Source organism: Taurulus bubalis (genome assembly GCF_910589615.1).
Source record: "Taurulus bubalis genome assembly, chromosome: 1".
Taxonomy (NCBI): Eukaryota; Metazoa; Chordata; class Actinopteri; order Perciformes; family Cottidae; genus Taurulus; species Taurulus bubalis.
The window spans coordinates 12512161-12529892 of record NC_136589.1 but is presented as its reverse complement, the minus strand read 5'-3'; the positions used below and the strand labels follow the sequence as shown (position 1 = coordinate 12529892).

At 42.1% G+C, this 17732-nt stretch overlaps 3 protein-coding genes across 3 annotated transcripts in view; 2 read left to right on the top strand and 1 right to left on the bottom strand.

Annotated features, from left to right (window-relative positions):
- Positions 1 to 1258: 1258 nt before the first annotated feature.
- ttc9 (tetratricopeptide repeat domain 9) lies at positions 1259 to 4853 on the bottom strand (the record flags this gene model as incomplete). Its single annotated transcript, XM_079217193.1, has 3 exons — positions 1259 to 1384; positions 3819 to 4001; positions 4367 to 4853. 3 exons carry the CDS (start codon positions 4851 to 4853, stop codon positions 1302 to 1304), a joined length of 753 nt encoding a protein of 250 aa, XP_079073319.1. The 3' UTR covers positions 1259 to 1301.
- Positions 4854 to 6511: 1658 nt separating this feature from the next.
- Positions 6512 to 9872, top strand: med6 (mediator complex subunit 6). Its single transcript, XM_079219539.1, has 8 exons — positions 6512 to 6555; positions 7302 to 7461; positions 7745 to 7836; positions 8067 to 8149; positions 8265 to 8373; positions 8592 to 8707; positions 8848 to 8875; positions 9211 to 9872. Exons 1-8 carry the CDS (start codon positions 6534 to 6536, stop codon positions 9339 to 9341), a joined length of 741 nt encoding a protein of 246 aa, XP_079075665.1. The 5' UTR covers positions 6512 to 6533; the 3' UTR covers positions 9342 to 9872.
- A 1234-nt stretch (positions 9873 to 11106) lies between these two features.
- The window catches only part of pcnx1 (pecanex 1), a gene marked incomplete at its 5' end in the record, with an annotated part of 30899 nt that continues 24273 nt past the window's right edge, over positions 11107 to 17732 (top strand). The window contains 5 exons of the mRNA XM_079223814.1: positions 11107 to 11259; positions 13157 to 13371; positions 15169 to 15274; positions 16697 to 16733; positions 17614 to 17679. Coding sequence (XP_079079940.1) covers positions 11107 to 11259; positions 13157 to 13371; positions 15169 to 15274; positions 16697 to 16733; positions 17614 to 17679 — 577 coding nt within the window. The remainder of the gene's footprint in view (positions 11260 to 13156; positions 13372 to 15168; positions 15275 to 16696; positions 16734 to 17613; positions 17680 to 17732) is intronic.

Below are 17732 nucleotides of genomic sequence, written 5' to 3'. Positions count from 1 at the left end.
CAAGACTTACTGCAGTCCTGGTGGTACCTCCAGAATCCTCAAAGACTCGTCTCACCATCTGGTTGAATGTTTTAATCTGTTCTGTTACCTATAAAAGTCAATAAGGCACATTGGACACGTTTTTAAACCAAACCACAAACGTTTCCAAAAACCAAACCAAGGAGGTTTGTCGGCTAAACCGAAGGAGACTTCTGGCAAAAAGCCCTCAAGGCAAATTTCTCCCAAACTGGCTGCCATCTTTGTTTGGATGAGGAAACAACTGTTTCTTCTGCAATGCGACACCATGCTCCGTTGTATAATGTTCCTGGAAAATCAACTCCATGATCCAAATTATTATTCCAGGCTCCCCGTGGCAGCAACCAAGGTGGAAGGAGTATGAAATCATTTCAATCACTTTTGGTTCACTTGTTTATTTACACACGTCGCCTTTCGGGAACATGGGGGCGGGAAAAAGTGACAATCCAAAATTGAGGGGAAATCCACAACAACCAAAAGTACTTCAATCAATAGACACATTTATTACACGCATACCTTTTACAATAAACATACAGTATTTGTTGATACAGTAATGCTGTGAATGAAGTGCTTTGTTTTGGCATCAATAAACACAAATAACTTGTCTCTCCGTTATATTTTTCATGATTCATAGAAAGTAGCATATTTACATGTTGTGATATGTCTCTTGAGTTCACACTGCAACTAGCACCCATGTGCTCTTGATGTTCTTGCCTCCACATTCTGAGTTATAAACCTACATCCTGAAAGCACCTTTACTTCAGATATTATTTGAGAGTATAAAAGAAATGTGTCTTTTGTTTTACTTTGAAAATCAAAGCATGGTGGTGTAGGTGGTTGTTACTCATTTACTCCGTGCCATTCAAGAGACATCTTGTGCGAGGGCACGCGCTAATTTGCAGTTACACTCGCCTGCAGACATGCTGGACTCACTCTGTGGAACTTGTTGCTCCCGTCTCATCACAAGTGTTGGCCTGTATGTGCAATGTTTGGACTGGCAGTGCATCAGTTTGTAATGGTTAAAAAATGCATGGGATGGATTTATACTAGATCAATTTGGCAGTTTGGAAACAGACACATCAGGTGTGATTTAAAAAAAAGAATAATGCTTCAAGCACACAACAATGAAGTTCAATCACATAACTGGCAACCGGATGTTGTGCAAGACCAAAGCCAACAAATCTTTTTTTCACACCAAGACCTCTGACTCATGGTGTGTGAGGTCTGGGCAGCACACTGTTGGGCTGAAATTAGTAACGGGTGAGAAGTCATCAGACAGACAGCGCTTATGTCGCCTCTTTCTTTTCCCTTTGGGCATTCCGGCGAATCTTCATCTCTGTCAACTGGATGTAGCGGATGGCGTTGGTGTCTGGAAAAACAAAGACAGGAAAAGGCTGATTGATTTCCTGCTCGGACAGGAAATGGCGCATCAATATGCACATAAATCCTCCATAAAGTGAACTCAGGTTGACAAAGTACAGTGGATACAGGAAATACCTTTTGGAGATGTTTTTTTAGGCACTACGAATACACATGTTATTGTTTCCAGATACAACACCAGGTTTTTTTATTTCTAGTTTATCCTGCGTGCTGTTAAAGGGTCTCAGAACCAACGCTGGCAAACAATGATGTTATCGATCAAGTCAAACGTTAACAAAAGTGCCGTTAATGATTGTTTTTATGACAACAGCAAAGCACTCAATGCAAAGAGATGAACTATTTGAGAGAAAATAAATTATAGAATAGTTGAATCTTGAGAACAATGTATTACAGATGTTTTCCCAAAGGGGATGAATCCCACCTTCACATTTGAAGATTGATGTTAATTAGTCCTACTATTAATCCATGGGACTTTATCAGGGTTTCGTTAAACTAAGTTTGTTTTGTTGTGTTTCTCACAGCTATGGTTCCCAAAGTAAGGCCTTGGGACCGCTGCAGTTCCCTGATAGGTTCCTAGGAGGTCCCCAGAATATTATAACTACTTTAATTTCTCTCCCCCAATGTTACAGTGTTTAGTTGATGTTATACTTTCAATACATTTTACAGTCATCTGGTCTCCCATTTAAGCTGAAGCCTTTGATTCGGGCTGTAACAACAATGGAAGAAGAACATAAAAGGCAACCCTGTGGCACTGTTGGCCGCTAGTTGTGATATATAGTTACAAGCATGCAGATGACGCAATGCGCATACCTGCCAATGGTCTCACTTTATTCCACTATTCCTCAGGTGGGAGCGACATGCAAAGAGGCGCAGCAAAGCACAAACAAAGGCAGGGAAGAGGAAGACTGCAAGCTAGCAGACGTGAACGCAAACAATGCAGACAAATCGGCTGTGTAAATGATCTTTGAAGAGAGAAACGCATTCAACACACCGTTTCTTAAACCTCAAAGATATACACAACGTGTTTTGGTGAGTAAGACTGAATGCAAACAAACATTTTGTTTGTTTGGAACAAAACTCCACAGGGCACCTTTTAAATCAGAGGGTCCACTGTCATGGCTGCAAACAGCTCTTAATATTCTCTTCACATAATTTTTCCTGCAGATCACTAGCCTGCTACTCCTCTCCTGCCCTACAGTGGTGCCAAGTGTTTCCTACCATCAATCGTTACCTGATGTTCACGCCCACCTGCACACCTGTTTCCAATCACTTAATTAGCTCTCCAGCATATTTGGGCCCAATCACGATGTCCCCCTTTAAGCCTTAAATCCTGAACCCTCGGGCCGCAACTGAAGGCATCTGTTAAATGTTTGAGTTTGAGGCTTGAAATGGTGTGAATACAAATAGGTCAGCAGGTTCCTGCAGCAAATCACGTTACGTCATGAAGTCTTCCAGGCTTTTGCCACATGAGACGAGAGGTCAAATAATCAAATTACTTGATTTTGTCAAAACAGCTTCAGTAACAAAATGAAATGCTTGATGAATAAATCCGGTGTGTAATATGGTCTCTGCTTGCATTCCTCTGCTTTCATGTGTTTTTATGAACCATCTTTATTCCCTAAGTCCTCTTTTGTATCTATTTTTTTTTTACACTCCGGCTTCTACGAATCCACTGGTAACCCTTTGGATAAGGTCATATTGCTATGTATTGTGGGTAATTCCCGTCGGCAAATTCTGCCGAAATGGGGACTTCCGGGAAAGGGTTCATAAAGCGTTTAAAATGTCTGGGAAAGAGCCCTTTAACACTCAACGATTTGACAGGGGGAGAGCCCTAAATCCTCATGGACTTTGTGGTAGCGCGCATCAAAGTCTGTGAGCGTGGAGATTGCAAAGGCATTATTGTACATACTATAATAAATAATGAAAGAATTCGATTAATCTGCTTCAGTTTCAGCGTCCTGGTATTGTGCATGCTGGCTCACTGTCACACTGTCATGGTTTACTTGGACACTTTAACGTTACAAGTAAGTAACAACTCTTCTTTTCCTACGACAAATTAAAATGTCGACTGTGAAAAGGGCCTATGCATTCTGTTGGAGCTTTATTTTTATTATTACATTGCTGGATTGTTATCACTCAGTATGTAAGCAATGTAATGTTGGAGCCAGGTTGTGCTAATTCTAAAAACTTTATATACTGTTTGGCAGTTTATTCTCGAACAATGCATGATTTTTTTGTTGATCATATATTTTATGAGTAAAGTCTCCAGTAATTATAGCTTTAAATAAATCCTGTCAAGTAAAAAATACAGTATTTTGCTCTGAAATGTAGTGGAGGAGAAGGTGGCTGCAAACCAAATAAAATATGCAGTTGTGCATGCGTTATGGAAGAACACCACCATTGAGATGGTACTCGGTCCTGACCTGATGGTTCCTGTTTGTGTGACTCCTTCAGGTAGTACAGGGCCTTCTGGAAGTCTCCTAGGTGGTAGTAAGCCACTCCGGATCGGTACAGAGCCTTGAAGTTCTTCCCTTCCTTGTGAAGCACCTTCAGACAGTATTCCTTCACTCGCTCATAGTTCACCAGCTCCATTTGCAGCAGGCAGGCTGGCATGGGAAACAAGGAAAAGACAGGAGGAGTGAAAAAGTTACTGATAGTCAGCCAATGTTTGAATTTTATTATACATCAGAAATAATGTTGTGCAAGCAAGGACAGGTTTCTTTGGTTAACTATTGAATGTATGGGGGGGAATAAATATGCCATCAATATGAAGTGGATATTAAAAAAAAGTGAGGCAGATAGTGGGGTAAGCCTGAGAATGACTCATACTCCTCATGAATAATTCATGACCACAGGAGTATTCCCAGAGTCTTTCTCTGTAGAAAATACAGCAGATGTGTGTTTGTGTGCGTGTGTGTGTGTGTGTGTGTGTGTGTGGGTGTGTGTGTGTGTGTGTGTGTGTGTGTCTTACCGGCCAAGCTGTTGTAACACTCCAGCTCTGCGTTCTCCATGGCTCCCTTCTGCTCATCTGTCAGCGAGGACTTGCTGATGGTGGGCAGGAGGGGGGACGGGGGCTTGGAGCCGGTGTCCGGATCCCCCAGCACCCTGCACAGCCCCTTGATCTCCAGCAGAGCGCGGTGATACTTGCCGATCGCCTCTCGGTACTTCTTATCCTTGTAGCACTGGGTGCCTTGGCTCTTGAAGTCCAGCGCCCGCCGCACGACGTCGGCTGGCTCGTTGAGCGACGGCTGTTTCAGCAAGGACCCACCATGATGCCGCTGCTGCTGGAGCTGCTGCTGGTATCTGGCATCTTTGGTCCGGCTGCTGCTGCCGCCGCCGCTGCTGCTGCTGGGAGGCTGAGCGCAGTGCTGCAGCCTCGGGGAGCCGCCGCCGCTGTCGGTGCGGCTGCCCCTGCCGCCCTCCACCCTGCCGTCGTGCCCGGCCTGGATCACGCTCATTTCTGTCGTTATTATGTCAAAGCTGCTCTGGTGCCCGGCCGTTATAAATTAGCTGGGAAAACTGGAGGCTCCTTCACTGCATCCTCTCGGCCGCAGCTACGTATTCTCTGTGCGCAATCCTGCGCGATGCGCGCTCCTCCGTTGCAGCCTGTACTCGTATTTTTTTCCCCTCCGACGAGCCGATTGGTCGATAAATCCAAGGCCAGTGGTCCTATGGGGGTCCTCCAGCAGGAAGAGGAGAGGGTTTGATTGCATTATCAATGTATTTGGAGATAATTCCATCATCGGTTTATTTGCAAACTGTACACGATATTGTATTACTCTAAACCAGACTGACAATGTCTTCTTTGGAGATACTCGGATTTTCCAATCAGCCTCGTTTGTTCTGATTTGGCAAAGATCACATTAGTTATTCCTCGTTATTTTATAATTATTTTCAGTGAATTGTGGTTTACCTTAAACGACCTTAATATATGTTGTGTTCCTTATCTCATGTCTTGAATCCTTTTTTGTATACAGCCAAACAAAAGCCAAATAAAACCTTTATTTTTGATCGGAGAATGTCATGATTAATAATGGCTCTTTTGATCAGACGTCTCTGTGCCATCCATGAAATTCCTTTAGGAAATTAAAATATGTCATCCCCCTCAAACTGAAGACGTCCTACAATAAGATGAGCATTAGAGGTCCTTACACTTAAATATGCCTTTCAGTCTCTCGCTCTTATCTCAAATCGGAGGAATGCAGTCATCTCCACTCAGATGAATCAGATGAAAGATCATCCAGCCTGTCGTCTCTCGCCCGAGCAGCCTGAAGCCCGCCTCCCCCAGACTGCTCGCATTCTGCGCAGCCGCTCTGGACTCACTCATGACAGACTCCGGTCCCTAATGACAGGCTATATGATGTCATTCAACCCGGGGTTTATTCGGGGTAATGTCGTTATGAGCCTTTATTATGAAGAGGGGAGCTAGGTGATGAGTACGGCCGTCCCTTTTACCCTGACAAAAGGGCTTCATGTCGAATGACATTTTATCAGCACTGTCTGTGTGTGTGTGTGCGCGCGCCTGTCTGTGTGTACGTGTGTGCGTGTGTATCCACCGTGCCATCTGTCCTGTCACAGGGCCGTAAACTCAGCTGTCTGGGTGTGTCTCTGGAATTTCAGATCTCTGGAGCAAATGCTGCTGATCAGAAATAAAGACCACGAACCATGAAAGTTGTTATGTTTAACTGATTGCGTAATGCTCAAACTGATGCTTGTTGTTGCTATTAATTGGGATCTATCATGCAGTTGTTGTCAATTATGCACTCATGCACAAACCCTTGCCTACGTCTTTATTACAATTAGATTTAAGGGTTTGTTTGGTATCAAAGTGCAGATACAATATTGCCAAACTAGGCACACAAATAAAAATGTAGTTTAATGAGGATATTTTGTGTTTGCATGTATAGCCCATGCGGTTATAAAATATTAATATATATTTATTGAAACGTAAAAGGTAAAATAATAACAGTATTGTCTCTTTATGACACATTGTCTTGTTTATTAAAAATACAGGTGGGACGCTTTATTCCTGCCCTTTATTCCAATTTAACTAATTAAAACGATTAAGGTGACGTCATCAAACCACGACCGGAAGCCTGCTGAAGTACGTCCTCTCTGTGAGACAAGTTGTTTACATCATGGCGGCGGTGGATTTCAAAGGTAGCTAAATTGACGTTGTATCATTTGTCAGTTATCTTTGCTGTTGTGATATTTAATACAGCAACAATTCACCCCTGAGACAAAGCTGCCGCGTATATTGTTCTGTTGGAAGGTTCCATCAATATGTATTAGTGCTAGTAGCTAGCTTTAGCTACGGTTAGCACCGTCTCCGCTTTTATTAGCACGTCGGCTAACTTAGCTAATGTCGAGAAAAGTAGTCAATAACCAACGAATTATGAATTATGTATGAATTAAAACGATAGTATGGGAAGAGTATGTTTTGAATAACTTTAATCAAACATCAGATTAAGTTAATTTAAGACTACGGTCACTGACAGCCTTCAGTTAAAGTAAACTTCCGGTCACTACCGCTTTTTAGTTAAGATAAGTGGTGACGTTACTCAAGGGTTCAATAAATATTTGTATCTGTATGTAATACAGAATAATAATACATATTATTCTATTCATTTCAACTGAATACTGGTATTAAACTGAAATACTTACAAACAACAGCAAAGATGGGACATTGGTCTTGCAGTCCTGATGCTAAGTTCCTGATCAAAGCTGTTTTGTATTATTCTCTTTAAAACAGATGATGTATATAACATTAATGCCTGCTCCGTCCATGCCTTTAAAAGTGTAGAGCATTACCCTAATATAATTTTGAACCTCATGTGTTACCAATGTAAATGCATAAAAACTGACCTGCCCTCAGTTTAGGACAAGTTTTTTTGTTACATTTTCAGACAACCTTCTCGGGATATCCTGGGTGGACAGCAACTGGGTACCGATTCTTAACCCTGGAAATGTACTGGACTACTTCTCTGAGAGAAGTAACCCCTTCTATGACCGAACCTGTAATAATGAGGTGGTGAAGATGCAGCGGCTTACTCTGGAACATCTGAAGTAAGTCTCTATTACGCAGTGCAATTTGGTGTAACTCGGAAAATAAATGCATATAAATAAATAAAAAAATCAAAGGAATGAAATGTCACGTGGTTCTAGAGTGTTATTAACTCAAAGACGATACTGAATGCATTGTAAGATTCATGCAAATAAACAACACCAACACAACTATTGCAGTCATGAATACTTCTGTTTTTCAGAACAGTCAGAACAGAGAGGGAAGTTGTAGTAAAGAGTGTCATTAACACGACTAAAGCAAACAACGTTCCTGTCTTATTACCAGTCAAATGGTGGGAGTGGAGTACATTCTTCTTCATGCTCAGGAGCCGATTCTTTATATAATCCGGAAACAACAGAGGCAGTCGCCAACACAAGGTGAGCAGTGTAGCGTCTGATTGCTACTGATACTCTACAAAGTGCATGTATATCACTGTTTTAATAATGACGTAAACTTTCTCACAAGTAGCCTGATTAATTAGAGTGTCAGTGATGCAGCTGTACACACATTTTATTTATTTGAATGCCAGATTTTGAAAAAATACACACATAATTGTGTATTTTAAGCTCTATTTCCACTTCCACTTTATATTTTCTTCCTTCCCCAGTGATTCCATTTGCTGACTACTACATCATAGCAGGAGTGGTGTATCAGGCCCCAGATCTGGGAACAGTAATCAGCTCCAGAGCGGTGAGAATTTGTAGTTGGATCCCATAAAATACACTTGAAGCAAAGTATTATAAAGGTTGTTTATGGTGGATTTTGATAACACAAAACCATGTCACATGAATCACATCTGTTTTAGCTCTCTGCTGTCCATGGAATCCAGTCTGCTTTTGATGAGGCCATGTCATACTGTCGCTATCACCCATCCAAAGGATATTGGTGGCACTTCAAGGACCAGGAGGAGAAAGGTTAGGTTTTTGCAGTTCATTTAAATTTACATTTGAGAGAATTTCCTGGTAATGTTATTCAAAGTGATCACAGCTATTAAAAACAATAGGTAGTGAAGACTACAAAAGCCAAAGCTATTGTGTCCTGCAAACCCAAGATCTTTATAATAGTGAGTTCATGTTTAATATGAGGGACTTTGGCAAAAGCTGATTCACTTCTTTTTCTTTTCTTTTTTTAGAAAAAGTCAAACCTAAGTCTAAAAAGAAAGAGGAACCGAGTTCACTGTTTCAGAGGCATCGCGTTGATACGCTCCTTTTGGACCTCAGGTCAAAGTTTCCACCAACATTCTACCAGGTACATGTTTCACTGGTTCACAACAGTTATTCATGCTCAACGTTTTCCATCTTTTCCTTACAAAAACATCCTGTCATACAACTTCTTCTTTCACGTTATTGTGACTGCCTCTAATACTGTTTTTCTTTGTGCGATTTCAGCCCAAGCCTGGTGAGAAGCCAATCCCAGGTAAGACTTTGACATATTTTAATTATATTCAGATCCTGAAGTTACTTAATAAATAGTGTTAATGGACACCATCGCTAAACATTGAAAGAGCTGTAAATTAGGTTATATTCTGTCCTTCAAATATGGTTTTGCATTTTCATTTTGTGTGCACTTGTGGTATTATTACTATTAACCTCGTGTCTATGTATAGCTGGCAGTGTAACATTATCTCAACATTCAGAGATTTTACAATTGACATCTACATTTCTAAGTAGATATTCAGATTTCAATGATGGTGGGAAGATATCACCCAACATCCACAACGCTTCCTCTAATTGCATGCTCTTGTATTGCAGTTGAGGTGAAGAAAGAGCCTGAACCCCCCGCAGAAGCTGTTAAACAAGAGGAAAGGGAACCAGCCACGAAGACCTCCGCCCCGGCACCGCCGAGCAAACCGCCTCCCGAGAAGAGAGCAAGACTACAGTGAGAAGAACAGTCATTCGTCTCGGACAGCACTAACCGAAGGAACAACTTGGGAGTATTTTTGTTGCCTGGTCAAATTTGAAGATTGTCTCCCCCTCTGCTCATTCGATCAGTTTACAATAGGCTAAGAATGAACTGGCACGAAAAAATGCCAGTTGCTTGTTTCCGTGCCAGTACTACTTTTACATTGTAACCTAAGTCTTGTGCACGTGATCAGTTTGGCATCGTGGACATTTCAGGCAGCTGTGCCTGAAACGTCCACGATGTGTACAGGGGTTAACTGTGTGATGTCAGCAGGCATTTAGCAGTATTCACTGATGCTGACATCAGCATCAGTGTCGGTTTACTGTTGACATCAGCGTAATATTTGTGTTGTAATCATTTCACAGTCTGCTTTACAGGGGGATGTGTCAGAATGCATCATCTCATCTGTAAAGCAAAAAGCTTCTGGACTTCATCGCCTCTCTTTATAATTACAAATACTTTCATCTGTATTTGTAAGGAATTTTTGTGTGTGCTTTTGTATTAAAATGTATCAGCTACAGGTATCCTGGTCTTGAGTCTCACTTGGTCAGTTTCATGATCTGAACAGAACATCCATCTCTATCTATATACAATGTGTGTGTGTGTGTGTGTGTGTGTGTGTGTGTGTGTGTGTGTGTGTGTGTGTGTGTGTGTGTGTGTGTGTGTGTGTGTGTGTGTATGTATGTATGTATGTGTATATATATATATATATATATATATATATATATTTTTTTTTTTTTCAGAGGAAAATATTGTACCTTTTGCACCACATGTAGCTGACAGCTAGTGTTACTAGAAAATGTAAAGATAAAGATTTTACATGAAAAGCTTATAAAACAATGCATTGTAAGTATTTAATGCAGGGATTACCAACCGTATAAATAAAATGGTGATTTCTTACCAACAGAACAGTAGTGTCTAGTTGAGACCTGTGTCACTTTTCAGATGTCTAAGAGTTGTTAGCAGTTCCACTAAAATGCTTAGATGGTTTCATTCAAGATCCAAAGAGATGCAAAACGTATTTCACAATAGGCAACGATTAGAGAACGAAACAACAAATAATAACAAATGTGTGACTTTATCTTGAACTTTAGGACGATGGGGTGACCTTTCAGTCTAAGCCGATCTTCTAAGCCTAGGAATATTTATGTTCATATTGCTGGATTTGTAATTCTTGAGCGCTTCCATTACTGGTGGTTTTCGTTCATTTTCTAAAATTGAGCAGCAAACGAGTTAGAAAATGGGAGAATATGTCCAGCAGGCGTCGCCATTTGGTCACATTTCGCTCCTAATTGCTCAATGATACATTATATTTCATGCGTGTGTCTTTTTCGCTATCACTGCGTTGTCATGACAAACGTGTTCAGTATTTCACTGAGCAAAGAAAGCGGGCAATAAAACGACTGAAAGCACAAAGCGAGGTGGATATTTTATTCCAGGTGTAGCGGTTAAATAGTGTCCGCTTCCATGGTTACTACCCACAGACCGTAGCTACGTATTACGGAGGCCACGAAGAAGAAGTTTCTCGCAGGGCGTGGTGGGATAGGAGTCTCCTCGGTGGAGGACCGAGAGAACAGAGCCCCAGCTGGCTAGCAGCAGAGAAGATGGCTGCAGAGGGGATTCTCAGGCCAGTGTCTGAACACAGAGCAGCGTTCGTCATGTTCAGCGACGACTAGCCGGCGTGTCGCCCCGGTTGTTCCGTCGGTCGGTTCCGTCCGCGTTTGGTCGGAGGGGGATAAAACAACATGGGGTCGCAGACTCTCCAGATCCTGAGGCAGGGGGTCTGGGCTTCAGTCACAGGCGGATGGTACTACGACCCCGACCAGAACACATTCGTCAACGCTTTACATCTCTACATCTGGCTGTTTCTGCTATGCTTCCCCTTCACACTTTATATGGTGAGCCATGTTTGCGTTTGTGACCTTTTTATCATCCCTTTTATTTACGTTTTTTGCCGTTACTGTTGACACCGTAAGTTACCGAGAGTCCGTTAGGTTCGCCGCCACTGGGCACCAACGGTCGGTCTCGGTCTATTATCTGGAGCGGAGACAACGTAGCGTCTCGCTTAAACTGACGAAACGTCACGGAATGTGTCCACTACGCTCAAAACGTTTCTTAAAACCAAAAGATTGACGTAGTTCCACGCAGATAAACCTTATAACGGAAGGCACAAATGACACCAAACAAAATAAGGTGTAAATGGCTGCCACCTGAAGTGAACCGTCCACCACATAGATGGGACCAGAATGCGCTTTTGTTTAAATGTTTATCACAGCGGTGCAGTTAAGATCCGAGGGGATATTATCAGTTGATCCCATAGTGTCAGGCTGTAATCAGTGAATTAACGCCCTCCCCCCCCATTTTTTTTTTATCTAGTTGTTTTCCTCCTGTCGGTAGTGATTTGCGGTATCACCATTTTTCAGAAGCTACCAGCTGAGCACAGCTGACCAGGATGTAACCATAATCTGGCAACTTTAATGTCCGAGAAGCAGACTCGCTGTTTACTCAGTTCATTTGTCACACTGTGTGTGTGTGTGTGTGTGTGTGTGTGTGTGTGTGTGTGTGTGTGTGTGTGTGTGTGTTTTAAAGGCACTACTTTTTGTTTACTTTTTGCACAGCAGTAGCTCGCCCTCTAAACTGCATACATTATAGTCCACTTGTGCACGTTATTTATTTACGTGCACAAGTATTTTTCATAGTACATACTTTGACATGCATACATGACATGTATGCTCTGCATTTGACCCATCCTTAGTAGTAAGGAGCAGTGGGCTGCCCCTAGAGAAGTGCCTGGGGAATTTACGGGCTGTTTGTCAAATAATTCAAGTTGAAATGGTAGTGAATAGTTATGTTTTGTATTAATTTTTTACTCGGGAAGTAGGTTGTTTGCTAAACCATGCTAACTTCTATATAGAGAAGCTGATGTTTAAGAAATAAAAAGGGGGTTTGTGGTTTCCGTTCTATTTCTGGAGTGGAAATGCGCTGGTCAGCTCTGTGGTTTATATTGAGCCACAGATCTGAGTGCTGCTTCTGTTCGTAATGAACTGCAGACGGATGCCGCAAGTGGGATATCTCAAGGACAACAGAGATGAAGCTCAGGCACCTCATGGTAAACACACAGCTGTCTCCTTCCTTGGGAGCGGCACAATAAAAAGATACATTTACAAGATAATTAAATGCAGTAGTTTTTAACAAGCTGGTATCATTAAATGATCATCTTAAATGGTTGCAATAATGCATGAAATCAATCCTTCAGCTGCGTTCAGGGGAACTAACTTTGCAGTTCCAATGTTTGAATCCTTTCAGCGCTTGATCTGTCGACTGTTAAAAGGTGCACGGTGGTGTAGTTGCATGCACTGTCACCTCACAGCAAGAGGGGCCGGGGTTCAATCCCTGATCCCGGGTGGTCCCTCTGTGTGGAGTTTGCACCTTCTCCCCTCTGGGTTCTCCGGCTTCCTCCCACTGTCCAAAGACGTGCAGCTTTGGAGACTCAAAAAATTGCCCGGAGGTGTGAGCGGGAATGGTTGTCTGTCTATAAGTGTCCTGAGATAAACTGCCGACCTGTCCAGGGTGAACCCTGCCTTCCAATGTCAGCTGGGATCGGCGCCAGCCTCAACCCTAAATGTGATAATTGGTTTAGATAATGGAATAATGATAAAATGCACAACAATATCACTCATTGCCCTGTGGGAAGAATAATTCAAATGAAATATACAGTCTGCATCATCTTGTTCTTTCTGCAATATCAGACAGCCTAAATTGACTTCAACTTCATTTTCACTTCACTGATGCCAGGCACTGCAACCGAGCATGGTGATCGTGGGCATCTACTGCGTTGTTATTGCTGCCATGTTCCTGCTGCTGAAGATCGTGAACTTCCGCCTCCATCATGCCCTGGATGAGGGGGAGGTGGTGGAGCACCAGGCCAAGGAGAGTCAAGGCAGCAGAGGTGGCACCGAGGGGGTGAACGATGTCGGCGTCACCCGTCGACAGGACAGCAATGGCCCGGGGTAAGTTTGTGTCTCACTCGGCCCGATTGTGGACGCGACCTCTGGTGACGGAGGACAAAGACGCTGCAGGAGTGTGATTAAGCTGCTCGAATGACGAGGCAGAAACGATTATGGCTGTGTAGGAGTATTGTATGTCATGCTTCCTGGCCAATGATGGCGAAGAGTCACATGGCTGTGGAGTTGTTCAAATGTGATGTAGTCTGGAGCTGAGGTGAGATGGTCTGGTCCTCAAGTGGGGAAAAGACACAGGTTAATTCGCGGAGGATCAATAAATCGCTTTAAAGGCTTCCGAGAGGGCAAGTCAAGCTCAGCCCGAACAGCAGAAAACAATTGCTGCTTTTCATCTTAATTAAGTCGAGACATCTGCAGAAAGGGTGAGGTCTTAAAAGACAACAGACATTTCAATTTATTAGCTGATACACACCTCCTTCACGTCCTTCTAAAGTATTCAGTTATTCCCTTATTCAATTACTTTTATTTTCTGACATCATTACGACACTGCCTTGTGGGATGTTTATGTTGGCGTTGTGTCCGGTGTTTCCTAAATGTAGTATTTCACTAGAAATAGTATGCAGTTCAAGTACTGTTGGTTTCATACAAAGGTTTCGAACATACTCAAATATATATACTAAATAACATGTTGGATTGTTGAATTCCAGGCACAGCCATTGTTGGTATCAACAAACAATGTATTTTTTGTTGTTGTAATGCTCTCCTCTGATGCTGTGGCACAGGCATTGTTAGGGCGGTGTTGATCTGTCTTATGTCCCAGTGTGAAGTACTGACACGTCAATATTTACTCATAAAATGTCATGATAGTACTTGTCACACCTCTTATGCCACAAGTTATTTTGTAAATGAGCTGACTAGATTTTGGAGCATCTTACTGCTTCACTTAACCACTGAATTTCCTCTGCAACCCAGATGTTTTTAAAGCCAAGCATGTTGACACTAAAATATGTGCTAAATGATTCTTTGATTGGGGACATTAATGAGCTCCTAAGTATGAGGGTTATATTTAGCATGGTTGAACAATAACATTACCAACTAATTACTTACACAAGCAAGTAAATGATATTGATCATGTCATCGTATTAACTCATCTCTGAATGCCAGGATAATAAAGAGGTTTAGCGCTCATTCAGAAGGAACAAAAGCCAGCGAGGTTTGGCCGTTTTACTGCCCAGGACTTGAAGAAGTGACTCATTCACATTCCAGAAGGAGTGCTTAGCGGGACGCTGAGAGAAGGGAAAGGCAATAAGAAGAATGAGAGCTCTCGACCACAGGGGCAGTCGCCGCCGCTATGCCCACACATCTGGAGTCACATTCCGGGTTGTTTGAGTTTACAGTGGAGCAGACGAGCCGAGCTCAAGTTGATCAAGGTGTTTTTTTGCTCCACCGCCAACCCATTTTCCTCTCACCGGGTCCTTTTTCCGAGTCTCCGCTCATCCGCTCTACGTGTCGTAGTTCATCAACTGGAGTGTTTGTGTTGTGGTTTGGCCGTTAGGAAATGTTTTTGGCATATATAAATGATTTATAGACTATCCTTGGCAAGTTGTTTGTTTTGACATACTGAATGGTTAAACAAGCACGTCCGGGCTAAAAATAGGCCTGGGGAAAATCTACATGGATGCTTTTGTCAGATTTTGCTCCTTTTCAATTGATTTTCAAAACCCACATAACCGATGTAAAATACAGGCCTGTTTTAATAAAGTAACATGATTTGTTCATCTATACGTGTGTGTGTGTGTGTGTGTGTGTGTGTGTGTGTGTGTGTGTGTGTGTGTGTGTGTACAGGGACCCTGGAGGGGGTATTGAGATGTCAGAGTTCATCAGGCAAGAGACTCCACCAGTGGACTGCAGCTCTAGGAACTCCTATATTGGATTGGAGTCGAACCAGCAGGTAAGCAGAGCACCGATCTGCAGCGTACTATATATATATATATATATATATATATATATATATATATATATATATATATATATATATATATAAACAAACAAACAAACAAACAAACAAACAATTAAGTAATTTACATAAACAAATTAAAGTATTTGTGTTTTGGATTCCTGGTTACAATTTCTAAAATGATGACAAACATTATTGACTAAATGGACAATCAATGCACTTCAAACATAATTAACAGGTTAATATATTTTTCATAATAATAACTGCAATATAGTCCACTATATTTAACGTCCGCCATTTTATTTGAGTGTCCGAATTCTGAGTATGCACTTAACTGCCCTCAAAAAAGTTCTACAGTGAAATGAAAAATAATTCAGATCCGTGGCATGTAACAATCTGCAATGCAACGCTTTGAATTGTGGGGTTGTTGATGTACAAATTGCAGTTGTATGACACTACTACTTGCTGTTGAATAGGGAGTAATGAATGTGAACAAGGGAGACTAACTGTCTTGGAGTACTATGTCCACCCCGATTTAAGCAAAACAAACATATACTTTGTGACTGAAACACACAGGATTTGTGTGTCTTCTTTGAAAGGAAACGGAGTCCTGAAGTGGTAGTTTAGTTTCACACGTACATACACATACTATTGTGTTTGCTTTTGCAGAAAATTGTGTCTCCGTGTCAAACTGAACTACATCTGACTCCTACTTGGCCAAAAGGAGCAGTTTGTTCACGAAATAGTTCTGCAAATCACTGCTTGTGTGACACGTGATACATACCCAGTAAACTAGTGCTACATGCTACGCGGAAAAAACTGTATCTTCCCACAAACAAGCGTCGTCCACTGAGTCCTAACAGCTTTCAAACCTCCTCCCATATTACTGTGTTTACTGTAACCCATCCAAGATGCACAAGAAACAGCGAAGACAAAGTGTGTGCGTGTGAGTGTGTGCGTGTGTGTCCTTGTGTGTGTGTGTGTGTGTGTGTGTGTGTGTGTGTGTGTGTGTGTTTTCATTAGGTATGATCCTCACGTAGCTTGCTGTCAGCTGATATTTCCTTAAACATTCAAAGTTATTTTGCCATTTTATTCTGCAAGATATATTTAACCTCTGAAACTGGTGCTGCTGAGCTCCACGTCTTTGTGCGGCACGTCCTTGAGTCGCTGATCAGCCCACATGTTCCGCTCAGCTGCTGTGTGCCGTCCGTGGGGAGAGATGCCAAAACTGTTCTTTGTGATGACAGTGAAGGATTGCCGGCTGTTAGTATTTACGAAAGCTGCGTCTTCTTTTGGGTGTTGTGCTCACGAATGATCACACGTCTTTTCGATTTGCTCTGATGCACATTTAATTCTAGAAGTTTGGCTTTGATATCCTGACAAAAGGCTTAACTTATTTTTTCATTAAAATTTCAGATTGCATCCACCCATGGAAGAGCAACAGTAGTCAAAGGTAACTATGTCTGCCTTTTCATGGATACTAAAATCATCAAGTCTATGTAAGCACTAACTTGTGTACAAACATATTACTCGTCAGATCTTCAGTCTTCTTTGTGACCCTGTGATGCATTTTCTTTTCTGTGGGATCACCATGTCCCTGACCGTGATCACCTCAGCTGCTCAAGAAATGTAGTCTGACTCAGCATTACTGTGACCTCCACAGTCACACTTAGATGAGGCAGCTTCAGACGGGAACTGCTGAGTAAAAAAAAAAAGAGAAAGCAATACACTGTAAAATCCAGCATGGGAGTCATTCTCAAGGAACTCTTTATTCGAAAACTGAGAAGAAGACAATGAATGAACTTGTGGCTTTGCTATTGGTCCAATGTACCGTGTATGAGTGAGGCGACTGCGTCCGCTGAATAATTCAGCAAGCCTGTTCGATGCCATTCTAATTAGACGGCAGTTCGGGATGACAGGAAGTGGTTGCGAAGTAGCACAAGGGCTCTGCTGGGGTTTAGCTTATTAATCTTCTTCCCTTCAAGGATTCCGTCCGGTCAGACCGTCCATCACAAACTCCCAGGAAGTATAACCGAAGAAAGACTGCCATGATTTGAGGCGCAGTGATTGCAAAGAACAGTTACATCTTTGTTTCAAAAGTTATCTTGCAGGGCTGTCGGGGCATTCAAAGAATCTATTCAGAAGAGATCAAGATATTTGGTTGTTCCATGTATACAACTTGCAGCACCTTCCAGAAGTAGTGATTCTAAGAAAAAGGCAGGGCTATCTATTTATTTATCCTCTATGTGTGGGTCGCCCAGGGTTAGTGGTTGTGAATGTATAAATAATTGATTAAACTTCATCTCTTAATTGCTTTCTTCCTATCTTCGCAGGAGATGTGGGAAAGACTTCCGATGACATCAGTTTGACTCTTGTCGAGAGCTGCAGCCACGATCATGGTAAACATGCATGGCATTTGCATACAAACAAAAACCTTCCCTGTGTTACTGGC